Here is a 16,588-nt window from a genome sequence, read left to right on the forward strand (position 1 = left end):
GTTCATGCTTACCAGTTTGTTCATAAAAAAATAAATATGTCCAGATCTCAGATTTTTACATTTAGCATTTGTTTATCACTTGCTTTGGTGTTTCGCCTCCATCCAACATTTTAAGCTAGCATGATAAGAGCGTTACATGACGAATGACATCAGTAGATTACAGAGATGACAAAAGTACACACACCCTTTACGTAAGTAGAAGTACAGATACTCATGTTTTAAAAAACTGGTAAAGTACTGACTACAGATGGTCCCCAAGTTACGATGGTTGGACTAACGAGTTTTTTTTAGCGATATGACAAAATTGACAAAAGGGGTTGGACGCGCAGCTGGGATGAGCGTATCTCTTGCCCTGTGAGCTCTCCCTAGTGGACGACAGAGTAAAGTTGTCTCAGTGTTTATTTTATTCTATTTCAAACAAAAATTTTTGTGATAAAAGCATGTCTTCCATGTGCCCAAGTATGTCCCCTGCTGGTAGTGAAAAAAATAAGAGGTAGTACCATCTTCGACTTTTTTATTTTTGACTTACGATGGGGTCGTCGTAACATATCGCCATCGTAAGTAGAGGACAACCTGTACACTTTTTTACTAAAAAGTAAAGATGTTTGGGCTCTGACATGCACTTAAGTTAACCGTAGCCATTATTACTACCTGTTTTAGTGTGACACTGGTAACTCAACCTCACATCATATTAATATATTAATACAAAATGAATTTAAATTTTGTTCTCTAATGAATGTATCCAGGCTGAACATCCACCATATAGAACACAAGCAGAGAAAAGATGATCATCAGGTGATCAGGAATGTCTCTGTTCTCCGTTACGTTTACATCACTAACTCCCTCTGTCTCATCCACGTTAACCCTAGATTTCTTGTTAACTTCTGCCCTGCTTACTGTGGTAGGTTGATAAAGCCGAGACAAGAAATAGGTTGATTGGCTGAAAATGGCGCTGTGAGAAGAAAAAATATTGATCATGTCACCAAATAGATTAAAACTAAAGCAACGAGTCTGGTTTGAAAATGTAAGTAGAAATTACCGATATTTGTGTAAAAGATTTATTGAGTGAAACTAAAAAGTTGTCAAAAAATTTTAATAGTAGCGAAGTAAAGTACTAATACAAGAAAAATCTACTTAAGTACAGTAAATTATTTGTACTTCATTACTTCCCATCTCTGGTAGTCTATAATCGATTATGGTTTATTACTGCATTGATGCAGAATCGTTCACGTCCACATTGCGATGCATCATAGAATCGATTATTTCAACACCCCTAATAAATAAGGGAATACATGAGAATGTTAGGTCTGGGTATTATACAGTGTCAAGTGTTGTGATGTTATTGAAAAATTGAGTCATGTGATACCATCAAAACCAATACAATTCCACTGGGGTAATGTGGGGTCATGTGATACTCTGAAGTTGCTTATTTTCCAATGCAACGTGTCCTGAAGTCTTTCATTCCTCGTCTGTCACAGTTTTTTGCCAATGATTACATTCATTCTTTTAAAATGTATCAAATTATGAATTTTTATCCCTTTAAGGTTGCGTTTCATTGCATTTGGATTTGTTTGTCAAAAAAATGTATTTCGCATAAAACTGTCTTCCAGTTGCTTTTATCTCCATGGCTTTCCATAGCCCTGTGTTTTTCAGTGTTTTTGTGTGATATATGCACGCTAGACGCCAAACCGAAGCTCCTCCTGAGGCTTTTTTTTAATCTTCAGGTGCCGTTCGTACTCGTTTCGGGTTTGACGGATCTGCGTTTACTGTGTGCGAAAGCTGTTTGTTGACATTTCTGCACTGGATTAAGAGCGAGCATGTCGACAGAATATTGCCTTTCAGGAGCAATTGAAATCATGCTCTTGTTCCCCAAACGCATTCAGAAAACAGGCCTGGTGCTTTTAATGGAGCAGGAAGGTTTTATAGACGACCTAAAGGGCTCTAGACGTGAATAATATCATTGTAAGTGGAGGCATGCTAAAGCGTCAGAAAGATCTTGTGTTTATCCCACGGTGATTTATATTTGGATTCCTGTCTGCGTTTGTACTTATAGGAATGGCCGGGTCAAAGGGCGGATGCTTGAGCATGACGCTTGTCAGAGTGGCTTTTAAACAGGATAAATGGAAGATGAACTGTATAATTTCGTGTCGTTGTGCAGCTATTTGAGGGCGCATTAGCGTATTAGCGCATTAGTGGTTCTGCGTTGACCTACATGATTTAAAACCGTTGTTTTGTCTTGCCGAATCTGCAGGAACTTAAAGGAGGGCAAAAAAATTCAATCATTTAATCTGGCCCTAAGGATGTGTGTATCGTGTGTGTATCGTGTGTGTGTGTGTGTGTGTGTGTGTGTGTGTGTTTGTGTGTGTAGTGTTCTGCATTTAACTGCTCTCTATTTCTGACGCTCCCTGAAGACGACAGTATGAACCTTTCAGTCCCATTAGCGGTGCATATTTTAACCTTCGGAAAGATACTGTTATCATTTCACTAGTTTGAAGAAATATGTCACCCTGCATGGCTAATGGGGCTCGCTAATCATAAATAGGGAGCTTTTAGATTCCGGTTGCATTATGCAAATGAGTCCCCATTAGCTTTTATTCTTTTTTCTTGGTGGGTTGAAGTACAGCTCTAATGGCTACTCATTTTTGGTCTTTTTATCATCCAAACCAGATGTTACAGGGTGTGCCACACCCCCTTTTAGACACCCCTAAAGTATCTGAATTTCCCTCGACCTCTCCCACACTCCTGTCTAACCTTTTATAATACACTCCCAGCTATTAACTGTTATTAGCCTGCCTTCTCATCGCTCTCGCCTTGTCTCTGCAACACATCCGTCTCAGAAATATGGGATGAAGTAAAAGCTTTACTCCATCCCTGAGAGATGTATAGGACCTCTACCCTTTGTATGTTGGAATCAGAATACACAGTAATATTAAAGTCATATCTGTGTTATAGTTGATCAGCGTCATGTTTAGCCAATATTTTAATGATTACATTTTTATTTTTTATTGTAATAATTGAGAGAAAGTTCTATGGTTTTAAAGAGCTGGTGATGTTCTCTTTAAATGTACATTCATGTAAACATTACATGATTATTACATATTATTATTATTATTACTTTCCTATCATAAGTCCTGAATCTTATCCAGAGAGTTACCAGGACCAGATATACAATTCTATGCATATCCTACATTTACATTAATGGCATTTGGCAGATACCCTTATCCGGAGCAAGGGGCACAGGAGTGGCCCTTCGGATCCAAAATCCATTGCCTTAACCACTGAGCTACCAGCTCCCCGTATTTCTATTCCTCAACTGTCTAGTTATGGAGTAGAACCCGGTATTGTTTTCTGCAATTCAGGCCTCTTTTGAGATGCTTTTCTGCTTACAACTTTTGTAAAGAGTATTTATTCAAGTTACCAAAGCTGTACTGTGACTTCAGAAGAGTCTATCGATTTTCCTCAGATTCTCCTGAGGCATCAACAAGATCATTTTAGAGGATCAATAACTTTAACTAGGGACCAATGGATGAAATTTGCACCAATGTTTCTAAAAATTTCTAAATATTTCTTAGATACTGCTGCTGAAAACCCTAGGAGATCAGCACTACTTAATTAGTAATTAAAGCAACCTGTCTGACAGCAACATTCATGCCAAGGAAAAAGCAACGGGCTGATATTATTCACATGTTTAAAGATTTGTGAAGATCTTGACTTGTTTCTGCATGATTGTATGCACTGGGCTGCAGCCACAGGATTATATGTTTCAATGGCTAGGAATCCACATCAGTCTTAAAACAACCCTCTTTTTTAGTTCTTAGCATACTGTGAAGTGATGTCTAATTCATCTCAATTACCATGTGCTTCTCCGTCATCTCTCCACTCCTGTCGTTTAGTCTCATGATTTTTATTGAGCTGCATCCGGTTCGATCCAGCACAGGCCCATAGAGGCAAAATCTTGGCTCAGTCTCGGGTCGTTTCCCAGGCCCTGGTTCCAGGCTTCTCCAGAGGGGATACGATTCGGTCCAGTTCCCTTAGCGTGGGAGAGCAGTCCGGGAGCCCATGGTCAGGGCTAAGACCTCTATTGCTTCCAGATTGTCTACGAGATTCAAACATCATTATGCATCTGACACCACCACAGGGCCTGAATGAAATGTTTGAAATTATTGTTTTGGATACTTCTGTGTGTGTGTGTGTGTGTGTGTGTGTGTGTGTGTGTGTGTGTGTGTGTGATATCATATGGCTTAAGGCCTGGTATGCATAAACATCTATTTGAGAACTGTACTAACGGTACTGAGCTTAGCAGGGTGTCTTTGAATCACTAAGCAAGCAGAAAAGGAGTGCCTTCTAGAGATTTCTGGTCTGATTACATGAGTGAGGTTGACAGGATGAGAAATGGCATTCTTTTCAGATTGTGCACTGAGGTGCTTGCGGTTGGGAAAGAACCTTTTGAGTAAAAGGTCTGTTTGCCAGATTAATGTAATGGCTTGTAGTTGCTTTGTTTAAGTAATGAACAAGCTCCACAGTGGGAAAACAAAATACTGTTCCTTTGCTAAACAACATTTACTCACGAGTAGCAGCTGCCAAAAACATTTAAACTTTCTGAATCGACCAAATGCTATGGCTTTTCTCCAGAAGCGGGCATCGACGAACACAGCGTGCTTCTTTTTTTTTTTTAACATACACTTAAGCTACATTACATTCGCACAAGCATTAACAGCATTAACTTCCTCAGCAATTTGAGCTACAGGAGCTCTTCTGTCGGATTGGATCACACAGGACAACTTTTGATAGATACTGACCACTGCAGACCAGGAACATCCCACAAGAGCTGCAGTTTTGGACCCAGTTGGCTAACCATCACAGTTTGGCCCTTGTCAAACGCGCTCAAATCCTTACACTTGCCCATTTTTCCTGCGTCTAACACATCAACTTCGAGGACAAAATACTTGCTACTTAAAATATCCCACCAACTAACAGGTGCCATGATGAAGAGATAATCAGTGTTATTCATTTCACCACTCATAATCAAATAATGTCATAATGTTATGCCTGATCAGTGTATGTGGGTGTGTCCAATGAAAATAAAATTTTTTGTGGGGGAAAATTTGGAATGACTTGGCAAATTTATTGCTAATGGGAGAGAACACTGTAGAATGCATGTGATAAAAGAAGGAACGGTATCCAATGTCCAGGCAGCTCTAACATTAAGTTTATTCATTTTCTCTTTGGTTAGTTATAGTTCCCCATTGTTTAATCGCCAGATATTTTGGGTATTCATTTGGATATTATATGAACTATGATAGTCATTTCTTCTACAGTATTTCTTTTGTCAAAAATAACTTAATGATAAATAAATGGTTGAAATCTGCAGCACCTACAGCACGTTCCACACGGAAGTGGCTCCTTTTTATACAAATATCAAAAAGTCTTCCATGATGCAGCACTGTGACAGTAAAACCTTCTGCCTCATACACTTAATCCTCTCAAAGGAAGTTGCTCATTGTTGTGCCAGACGTCGGTACGCACACATGTTTACAGGGAGTTAAACACACATCAGACTAAAAACTTCTGACTCATTAAAATGTGAAAGCCTTGATCTTGGGCTGAGCACAATGCCATGTGTCTGTTTAGCGGCGTATCGCGTGTCTTTGACCCTTATTTCACATTACTACAGGGCAGAGTGACTAAGTGCACAGAGTACACACTTAATGTCTAGTGAGGTATCAAGTGTATAGGGAAACTGGGACTGATTGTGAGTGTGTGAAATTATAAGGGAAAGTTTAGCTCTAATGTTTTGGGTATCATCAGATTTACACCTAGTTAGAATAATTATGTTGGAAATTATGATGTGAATGCAAAGTTAGCTGTTAATGTTAGGTGGTTAGCATAACATTTAGCTAGCCAGTCAGTAAAAACAAGTAAATAAAACATGTGCAAGCAAACTAAACTGCATTGATTGTCTTGATAAAGAAAATGAAATCACACAGACAGTGTCCTTTTACTACTAGCTCTAATTTACTGTATATACTGTATGTAGACCTGGTATCAAGATATGCTAAGCAGCAACAATTAGCAAACGTCTAGCTGCATAATATTAGGTGTAAACTATATTCAGTGGAGAAGATGTCTGTCGGAGGTTCATGGGTTAAAATCCCAGCACCGCCAAACTGCCACTGTTGGGCGTTTGAGCAATGCCCTCAACCCTTAATCGCGTAGTTGTTTAACTAAGTCGATCTGGATAAGGGTGTATATGTAAATGTAAATTCTTATATAAAATGCGGTTTTCAGATATGCGTTTATTAACATTTTATTTTATGAGCCAGCAGTTTAAAAATATTATAGCCACATGAACTGGAGTTTAAATGTATAGGAACTTTGCACCTTATTTAAAATATATGAGCAAAACGTTTGGGACACGACTTTTTTGAGTCATATATGCTTTTTTTCCCCTAAATGTTAGCACAAAGCTGAAGGCACACAAATGTATTGGATGTCTTTGGATGTGAGAGCATAAAATGTTGCATTCACATAAAAAAGGTGACCCAAACCTATTCCCGCTTGACAATGCCCCTGCGCCAGCTCCCCGAAGACGTGGTTTACATGGTTGTAGTGGAAGATCTCCTGCTATAGCGCTCTTACCCTCAACCCTATTAAACACGTTTGGGATAAATTGGAACGAAACCCCAGGCCTTCTCACCTCACCCACACAAGTACTTTACTAACACCCTCATGGCTGAATGGATCTCAGACAAATCTCCACAAGCACAATCCAAAATCTAGTGGAACATCTTCTCAGAAGAGTGGAGGTTATTATAACAGCAAATGATTACTGAATGTGGAATAGGGTGTTTAAAAAACACAAAACAATCTTATGGTTAGGTGTCCACAAGCTTTTATTTGTATAATGTAGTTGAAGTTTTTCACATACCTATACTATAAGGTAGATGAGGAAAACTTAGATGAGGAAGAAACCTTTAAGGGCCAAGACTCCATCCTCTTGACAGCTGATGAGAAAATGAGATTATAAATGCATACAATATATAGGTGTTAAGTAAACACAGTAACGCTGTGTATAGAAAATATTCTGGTGGTGCTGGGATGCGCTTTTATGATCACAGCAGCAGCTTTTAGAAACAAATCTACAACATTGGGTACGGTGGGTTTAGCTGTTTTTTTGTTTAATTAGGAAATGAATGTGCAATTTTTAAACCTGCCCAATACATTAACAACGATTCTGACAGCTCATCAAAGCAGTATAAGATCAGAATATTGGGGAAAGTTATTTGACTTAAGGCTTACCCATTCACAGAAAAGTGACAGATCCAGGGCTTTGAAAACAAGTATATAATGGTTTCTTTGCATGCTTTATGTTGGGTATATGAATAAGGTATTAGTTGGCATGCATTTTGGCAGCTTGGGACCTTTCTTTATGTTGAAACATTGAGCAATTGCATCATGTTACAGCTCGTAGCTTTGGAAAAAATTCCATGACTTTGGATCGTAATTAGTGCTGGTTTGCACTTTGGTTTGTATATTACCTGAAAATCGCAATACAAACTGGAGTCAACTGATAGTGGATTTTACTGATACCAATAGTTAGGGTTAGGGTTGGATCGTACTTGCCAATACCCAAATTGTTTTTCAAATCAATTTTGTAATAAATAAAAAATAAAACAAACATAGCACTCCGTGTTAAATATCACTGAACTTAAGACACAAAGTATCACGTGTAAAAACAAATAGCACATAATGTCAGTAATCCTCCTCTAGTGGCCGCTGTTGTATGACAGTGGACTTTCACCTCTCAATGGACACAACCCGGAAAACAATGGACACAACCCGGAAAAACTATCTGTATGGATTTTTGGCAATAGTTTCAGCAATCAACTATTTGTGCTGATTAGTCCAAAAAAACCGATAAATCGGTCAACCTCTCACAAACAATACAACTATTCACATTCAAAACAACAGGATACAATTTACTAATGTGTTACTGTTGTATTGTTATTTGTTTTTGGGCTGAAATGACAAGGTTTTACTTACAGCTTATGCAATTTGTGTATGTATTTATGTTATATAGGGAGATATCCAGCAGCTTCTGATAGTAGACGATCCCTACGCTGCGGAATACTATTGTCATGACTACATCCCGGACTGTGACTCTCCTCTGCCTTATCGTACCCAGAACTATGAACCCGAAGAGGTAAGCATGGACATGTACATTACACACTAATGGGCATGTTTAAATCTAAAGTGGCTCCTGTTTTATTTCCTGCTTCTCCCATTTACATTTGAAATCGAAATGATTGGAGTTTTGTTGATCTGGAAGACAGTGTGACTCATGGAACTTTTGCTTCCTTCACATGTCCTCCCGCATAATCCTTTCCCACCCTGTCCCACCTCCTACATTTCTGGCAAGCTGATTTTTATTGCCTCATTTTTATTTTTCTGTTTCAAATAAACACGCTTTGGTTTTCTGTGAACTCCCCAGCCCACACTGAACCTGTCCTTAAAAGTTCACAATGACATGGGTCGCCTTTGCAGCGTGTGCTCCGTAAAGCTTGGTCAAAATCTGTCTGGCTCGCCTCGGGCACTCGGGCTATTAAAGACACATTTGCATTTAGTGCAGGTTTTCTGGGCGGTTGTCCCAAAGCAGCCACCTGTCAGCCAAGCAATAAAACAGAGCACGAGGACATACAGAGGCAGAGTCGTCTCTGCCTGAAAGCTACCTGCCTTGTGTATTTATTACTCGATCATCTAGCGCCAGGAACCTACAGAGCAATTCTCCACCTGAAACTGTGAACACACCTAGTAATGAATGAAAGCAGGACAATGAGTGTGAGGACAGAGCAGGTACAGGCTGTAAAGTCCCTCTGGGTGTGAATGATGGAGGTGTGTGATAGGATGATGCTTCACCCAGGATGTGTTCTCACCTCAAGTCTAAGTTTTAGACACACTACAACACTACAACTGTGACCAGGTAAAGCATGTGCTGAAGAGAAAGGAAAAATGGAATCGGTCTGGATAAAACTAAGATGAGTTGCATTAGGGATGGTAAGGTTCAGTGAGTCGCATCGCCGCATAAAGGTTAACAGTGTGATGCAGCGGTTTTCAATAACTGTTTATTTATATATAATTATCAGTAGATGCGCTATACTTTTATTATTTAGAAAGTCACCAATAATTTGTGACCAATATTTGATATGCAGATCGAGTTTTCGTCACTAAACAGTTTCTCAAGCGCCTTCTCTCAGCACCGCTGCTGCTTTGTGAATATGACGTATCACACAGACAAAGACATGTCCTGAGAGTCACATAGAATACAGATTAACATGGCAGAGGTAGAGATGTAACTTCCTGCACACAGAACAGGAAAATAACATCTTAATCCTTTTTTTCCCTGTTTTTTGCACTACAAAGGCGTGTTTGTGAAGTGCGTTAGAAGTCAGAAAGTAAGTTACTAAAGTAAATTGATGATATTTAGTGCTTTCCTTCCCAGTATCATTTTGTATGAGGTGAAGGTAAAATTGCTGCACTGTTCTCTGAATTTTCTTGCCACTGCTGTTTCGAATGAATGTACCATACACAGTTTTGTAATCTTATACGAAACATCCTCCAGATTGGAAACTGAGGTTTTGGAAGCTTTTGGAAAACATGTTAAGCCAAAGTAGAAAAAAGAGAAAGAGGGCGAGAGCAAAAGACAACATGGAGGACAGAGAACTGGCAATGGAAGAAGATTTATGACATATCAAACTAAATCATAGAAAAGAACAAAGTGGAAATGAAAGTAGACATGATAACTATAGATAAATCTTCTTCTTCTCCTTCCTTTGGCTTCTCCCATTAGGGGGTCGCCACAGCGGATCATCTGTCTCCATACCCCCCATGTCCTCTACATCTGCCTCTTTCGAACCAACTATAGATAAAAAAGTTAGTTAATTAGCTGGGAGTTAGCTGGAATCATTATGCTTACAGGGTGGGTACAGCTACAGCATTTTAATAGGTACAGTGTCATTATGGATACAGTGTTAGTGTTGTTATAGTTACGGTATTGGTATAGTGACAGTGTTGTTTTAGTTACACCGTTTTAACGGTGACTGTTTTTATGGTAACAGTTTTGTTATGCTTACAGTCTTATAGTTGCATCTACTTTATGTTTACAGTATTGTTAAAGTTACAGTGTTGTTATAGTTACACAAATGCTGTTTTTTAAAGTGAGTGTTACAGTTAGAGAGTTGTTAGTTACACTGTTTTTATGGTGACAGTGTTGTTTTGGTTACAGTGTTATGGTGACAGTATTGTTATGGTCACAGAGTTGTTATAGTTACACCATTTTATGGTGACATTGTTGTTATGGTGACAGCGTTGTTATGGCAAAATGGTTATGGTTACACAGTGTTGTTAATTTAGACAGTGTTGTTATGGTGACATTTATTATGTGACAGCATTGTTATGGTGACAGTGTTATAGTTACAGAGTTTTTATGGTGACAGTGTTGTTAAGGTTACAGTGTTACAGTTATGCCATTTATACTGATTGTGTTGTTATGCTAACAGTGTTATAGTTACACCATTTTTTTTAATGTTTACATTGTTGTTAAAGGTACACCATTTAATGGTGACAATGTTATTATGGTGACTGTTGTTGTAGTTACACAGTTTATATGGTTACAGTGTTGTTATAATTACAATGTTGCCATGGTAACAGTGTGCCTGTTGCATTTAGGGTCAGAGCTGAGGCTGTTTCTGGGTTGTCTTCAGGCAGCAGTAGAAACACATTGTTTCTGGTGTTACACAGCAGTAATGTGGAGCTCTGGCCAACACTGATGGGTCACTGCACCACGGTCCTGATCCAGACTCACACAGTCTGCACAAGGACACACTGAGTAACCCAATCTGACCATACAAGAGCCAGAGAGAAGTGTGAGAAATGTGTGTATGTGTGTGTGTGTGTGTGTGTGTGTGTGTGTGTGTGTGTGTGTGTTTAATATGTAATGTGTTTTTGTGGAAAGATTCAGTGTTTTTCCCAAGTAGGAAGATTTATAATGAATGGGTATCAGTGAACGTGAACGTGTGAGTGTGTTTGTCAAAGTGCACGTGAGAATGCACATGTGTGTGTTCCTGCACGTGTGTGTGACTCAGAGCCGTGACAAAGCGCTGCAGTGGCTCGCATTTGCATTTTGGAAAAAACCCGCTGGGAGGAATCTGGGAAAAAAACATCGATTTGTCCGCTGGGTCATGAGGAACATTGATTTCTGCACCATGCTTCCCACGGCTTGTGTGTGTAAGTGGTTGTGTATGTGTGTGTGAGTGTGTGTGTGTGTGTGTGTGTGTGTGTGTGTGGTTGTAAGTTGGAGCCAGTTCTCTCCACAGCTGAGGAAACAGCGTGTAAAATCAGGCCTGATCAACATTGCTCACATTACTGACCCACATCTGTTACATACTGATCTCATTTACAGCTCACCCAAACACCGTTTACACACACACACACACACACACACACACACACACACACACACACACACACACACACACACACACACAAAAAATCTCTCTCTCATTCTATCACTGTCTTTCCTTATCTTACACACTTACACACACACGCACGCACGCACGCACGCACGCACGCACACACACACACACACACACACACACACACACACTCTCCCTCTCTCCCCCTCTCTCTCTCTCTCTCTCTCTCTCTCTCTCTCTCTCTCTCTCTCATTCTCTCTCTCTTTTACACATATACACCATACACACACTTTCTTTATCATAAACACACACACACACACACACACACACACACACACACACACACACACACACACACACACACACACACTCTCTCTCTCTCTTTTTTATCTCTCTTTTTATCTTTCTATCTCTTTCAGACACACACACACACACACACACACACACACACACACACATGATAAGACACAAACCTCGTTAGAACAGTTCGACTGAAAATAGCCTGAAAGCAGATAATGAAAGCTCCCTGTAGTTGACCTTCTCTGTAATTCTCCTGTAAGACATTTCCAACACAGTAAAGTAACACACAGCAAATAAAGAAAGTCCCACATGAACTTGAAAATCACAGGCTTATATGTTTTGTGTCATTTATTTTTTGCCATATTTCATCCACCATTATATTTGTATTTCACAGTATTGTGTTAGATTTGTGTTGAAATGCCATGTGACCTTCAGCCAAAGCGGTCAGGTTTCATTTAACTGTACAGTATTTTTTAAACTATAAGCTGCTACTTTTTCCCCACGTTTTGAACCCGCGGCTTAAACAACGAAGCGGCTTATTTATGGTTTTTTCCTGGATTTTTCCCGGTTTCACAAACTTCAAGCCAAAAAACTGAACCCCATAACATTAGACCAATAAAATTTATGAACGGAAATGAAAAAAACGCACCTCACCTGTGTTCTGAGCTGCACGGCATCGGGAGAAAAACTTCCATCGGGTGATTTTTAAACGCACGACGATGCCAAAAGGTAAACTCTCAAGAGAAATAGTTGTGAAAGGAAGGAGGAAGACAGTGAACAATGACTTTCTTAGTCGGCTACTGTTTAGATACAAGCCGTTGTAACACGTTGAGTCTGGGTGAAGGGAGAGCTCGCTAACTCCAGTTACAACAGAAATCATATAAGCACAGACAGGTTTCCAAAACTCGTGCTTTTTGTTGCTTCTTGGCAACAGCGTTAAGGGTTAATCAAAGAAACTTAGAAATGAGCATAAAAAAATAATAAGGACATATTCCTCGGTCTCCACACATGCAGTAATACCGGTAAATGCAGTGGCATGCAATTCCCAAAATACCGCTATGCTCCTAAAGGAAGCGCAACATATTTCACCCGTTACACCGTGTGTAACGTGTCTTTCATTAAAGCATGTGTAAAGTACATTAGTGTAGACAGGTGCGGCTTATTTATGTAAAAAATTTTAATATTTGTAAAATTCAGTGGGTGCGGCTTATATATGGCGCGCTTTATAGTCCGGAAATTACGGTAATTTCGTTTCCTCAAACATACAGTTGACAGAATGTTTCGCAATAAAAGTTCACTACACAATTTTAACCTAAATGTGACTTTTGGGAATTACTTATACATATTCATTTACTTATTTATATAAATATAAATATATTATATATATACATTTAAAAAATATCACTATCACTATATGGCCAAAAGTACTGGGACTTTTCCAGCTTTAATTTACCAAAGTTAAAGGCCCACAATTGTAATGTTTGTAGAACTCTTTGGATTCTCTTGCATATTTCCCCCTTAACATGGCTTGAAAAATGTGAAAGATCTCTTACTATGGAGCTTCAACGCTATTGACCACCTTGGAAAGAATTGGAACACTGACTGCTCTCTGGGTTTCCTCACCTCACCTACATCGGTACCTGTCTTTCCTAACACCTTTGTAGCTGAATGAATCTCATGCAATTTTAAACAAGGAGACTCCAAAATCTGGAGAAGACGAGTGGAGGTTATTATAACAGCAAATAGGATGCTCTAAAACACATAAGAATTTTATGGTCAGGTGCCCACAAACTTTTGTCCATATAGTGCATATATTCAATGTAGTTTACATAAAGGCCACTCCTATTTAGAGTCATATAAAAAATAGATATGTGATCTTGTTGGGAATCTTTGTGAGGGTTTTTTGCAATCCAAGTAATAGAATGAATCCTGAGAGTCATAATATATCCCTTATCACACTCTAGTACTCAGGTTTATAATTCATTACTGATCTATTTCAGCAGCCCTGGTGTTGTTTCCTTCCTTCGTTTGATTCCAGGACATTTATTTCGCTTTATTTATTGTTTTACTGATGTTTTTTTCCCATATGAATTAAATGAATGATTTAGATACTCCACTAGTGTGACATTATTGTGGTAAGTAAAATCAAGACAGTGTTCTCTCCACTGTCTCCTTGTACCTCTGGTGTTTCACTCGTATTACTGTTACTCTTTCCCATTCACTCTCTTCCAATCCCCCCACCCCCATTTTCCATAAAAGACCAAACCGTCCAATCTCGATGACATGATGCAAGGTGACGAACCCGAGCCACCGAAGAAGAAAAAAGACAGGAAGGGCAAAAAGAACAAAAAGAACAAAAAGAAGAAGGACCGTTCGAAGAAAGGGGGAAAGAAAGAGTCGCGGAAGAAGAGAAAAGAGGCAGAAACAATCGAGGAAGGATTCCTCGAGGTGTCCGCTCATCAGCTTGAGTCTCTCACACGAACTGTGACACCAGCCGGGACAGAACTCACGGTGGCTGCGTCGACTCCGAACGTGACTGCCGAGCTGATCGAGTCCATCCCCGAGATGCCCACGCACGAGCCCGACTCGCTGCCCACCACATCGCCTGAACAGCTCACTCTATCCCTCACCATGTTGCCCCAGTCCACCCAATCTGAGGTTGAGGTAGAGTGTAAACGTTGCACTTCCTGCCCCTTCCTCCTCCTCTTTGTCACCCACTGATCTTAACACCTCCTAACCACAGACTTCTAACTGCCCAAGCACAAGCACAACCCTCACTAGCTGCCCTCCGGTTCCACCACTAACACCACACTCGGAAGACAAGGAGATATTTAACAGGAAGCATGCACTAAAAAGCCATTACTGTTATCTCATTATGTTGGAAATGAAATAGATACAGAATTCTCATGGTGATTTCAGCTCACTTTCAGGATGTTCATTACTAATTAGTACAGCTAGTGAAGACTTGTTCCAGCAGACAGGAAGGTCACAGGAACTCGAATAACCACTTTTTACAACCAGTGATGCACAGAAAAGAACATCTCAGGGCTCGAACACCAGGTGGACCAGATGGAACTGTTGTATTGTATTTACATTTTTTCACCATGTTGCACATTCTAAGATCTGAGATGCTTTTCCAATCACCAAAGTTGTACAGAGTTGTTGTATGAGTCGCTACAACCCTTTTTGAATCAGTTTGGAGATTGTTTTTCATCGCAGGAGCATTTCTAAACGTAGAACCGATGTTCTAAACCGTAAAACATGTTTTAACTCCATCTAAAACGGATGAATTTGAAATGCCGACTGCACTTCAGACTTTCTTAACTCGCCCTAAATCAGTGTCTGCTAGTGATGGGTCTTCATGAACGATTCATTCATTTTGAATGAGTCTTTAATGTGACGTAGAAGAACGAGCAGTCTGCTGGACGAAACAGAATTCAGTAGTTCCCATTTCGTTTGTTCCTTTTGTCACGTGAGTCCCATAGACACTGTGAAGGTGATTCAACGAACCGAAATGAACTAAAACTTTATTTCGGCTTCTCCCATTAGGGATCATTACAGCGGATCATCCGCATGTTTGATTTGGCACATGTTTTTACGCCGGATGCCCTTCCTTACGCAACCCTCCCCATTTATCCGGGCTTGAGGACCTGTACTTGTGCAACCCTAATGGCTGGGGTTGGTTCCCTGACCTGGGATCGAACCCGGGCCGCAGCGGTGAGAGCCCCGCATCCTAACCACTAGACCACCAGGGAACCTAACGAACCGAAACTAAACGATTAAAAAAACGTTTTGTTGATTTTTATGAACGAGATTTAAAGAAGCAAGTCAATAAAATGTTCCAATCTTCCCCTCACTATTGTCTACATCAGTTACTCACACTTTTGTGACTGAATCTTACACAATTCCCCACAAAATCTAGTAGAACTAAATCATCCCAGACGAGTGAAGGTTATTATAACACCAAATAGGGACTAAATGTGGATTTGGATGTTCAAAAATCACATATTATCTTATGGTGAGATGTCCATATATATATATATATATATATATTACAATTCAAGAAGCAATTGAATCTTTTATAGAAAACGATCCTGAAAGTGAGCATGAAACAAACCAGGAACGACTCGGTCAAGCTTTTCATTCCACTGAGTATCCCCTGGTTTTAAAAGTAGTGTGTATTATGTAGATGTAGTACAGTAGTGTAGATAAAGTGTAGTATTGTAGACTAGATATTTTCTTGAGTTATGACTAATTTCTTCCTGCCTGTGTGTGTGTGTGTGTGTGTGTGTGTGCGTGTGTGTGTGTGTGTGTGTGTGTAGATGAACATAAGGTCTTTTTTTGAGTGTGAGATGATTCAATTTATCACATCCTGTTTTTATCCAGAATCAGAAGAGAACGCCAGCAGGAACTAAATGTGGTTTGGAATGTTCAAAAAACATGTACGAGTCTTAGACATCAGGTGTCTATATTGTCCATATAAACGGTAAATGTAACTATAAACGGACAAAGTTTTTTAAAATAAGTTAAAAAATAAATTGTCGTTTATTTATAGCGCATCATGCTGCTGGATACGAGGCATGATCCTAGGAGGTGGTAGCTTAGTGGTTAATAGACGGATCTGAAGGTTATGAGTTCAAATTCAAGCCTCACCAAGCTGCCACTCTAGGGCCCCTGAGCAAGGCCCTTAACCCTATAGCTGCTCAGCATTACGAATGAGATAAATGAAAATTCCCACACTGGCATCACATCCTATTAACCAATTGTGCCGAGCAATAATCTCCTCGCAGGGATTGTCTTCTTACCTCATTTTGTTC

The 16,588-nt window shown here is 39.6% G+C and overlaps 1 protein-coding gene across 1 annotated transcript in view; it reads left to right on the plus strand.

Moving 5' to 3' along the window:
* Positions 1–16,588, plus strand: part of col5a3a (collagen, type V, alpha 3a) — a 99,557-nt gene that overhangs the window by 22,588 nt on the left and 60,381 nt on the right. The window contains 2 exon segments of the mRNA XM_083524271.1: positions 8,081–8,203; positions 14,031–14,435. Coding sequence (XP_083380397.1) covers positions 8,081–8,203; positions 14,031–14,435 — 528 coding nt within the window.

Source organism: Silurus aristotelis (genome assembly GCF_946808225.1).
Source record: "Silurus aristotelis genome assembly, chromosome: 21".
Lineage (NCBI taxonomy): Eukaryota > Metazoa > Chordata > Actinopteri > Siluriformes > Siluridae > Silurus > Silurus aristotelis.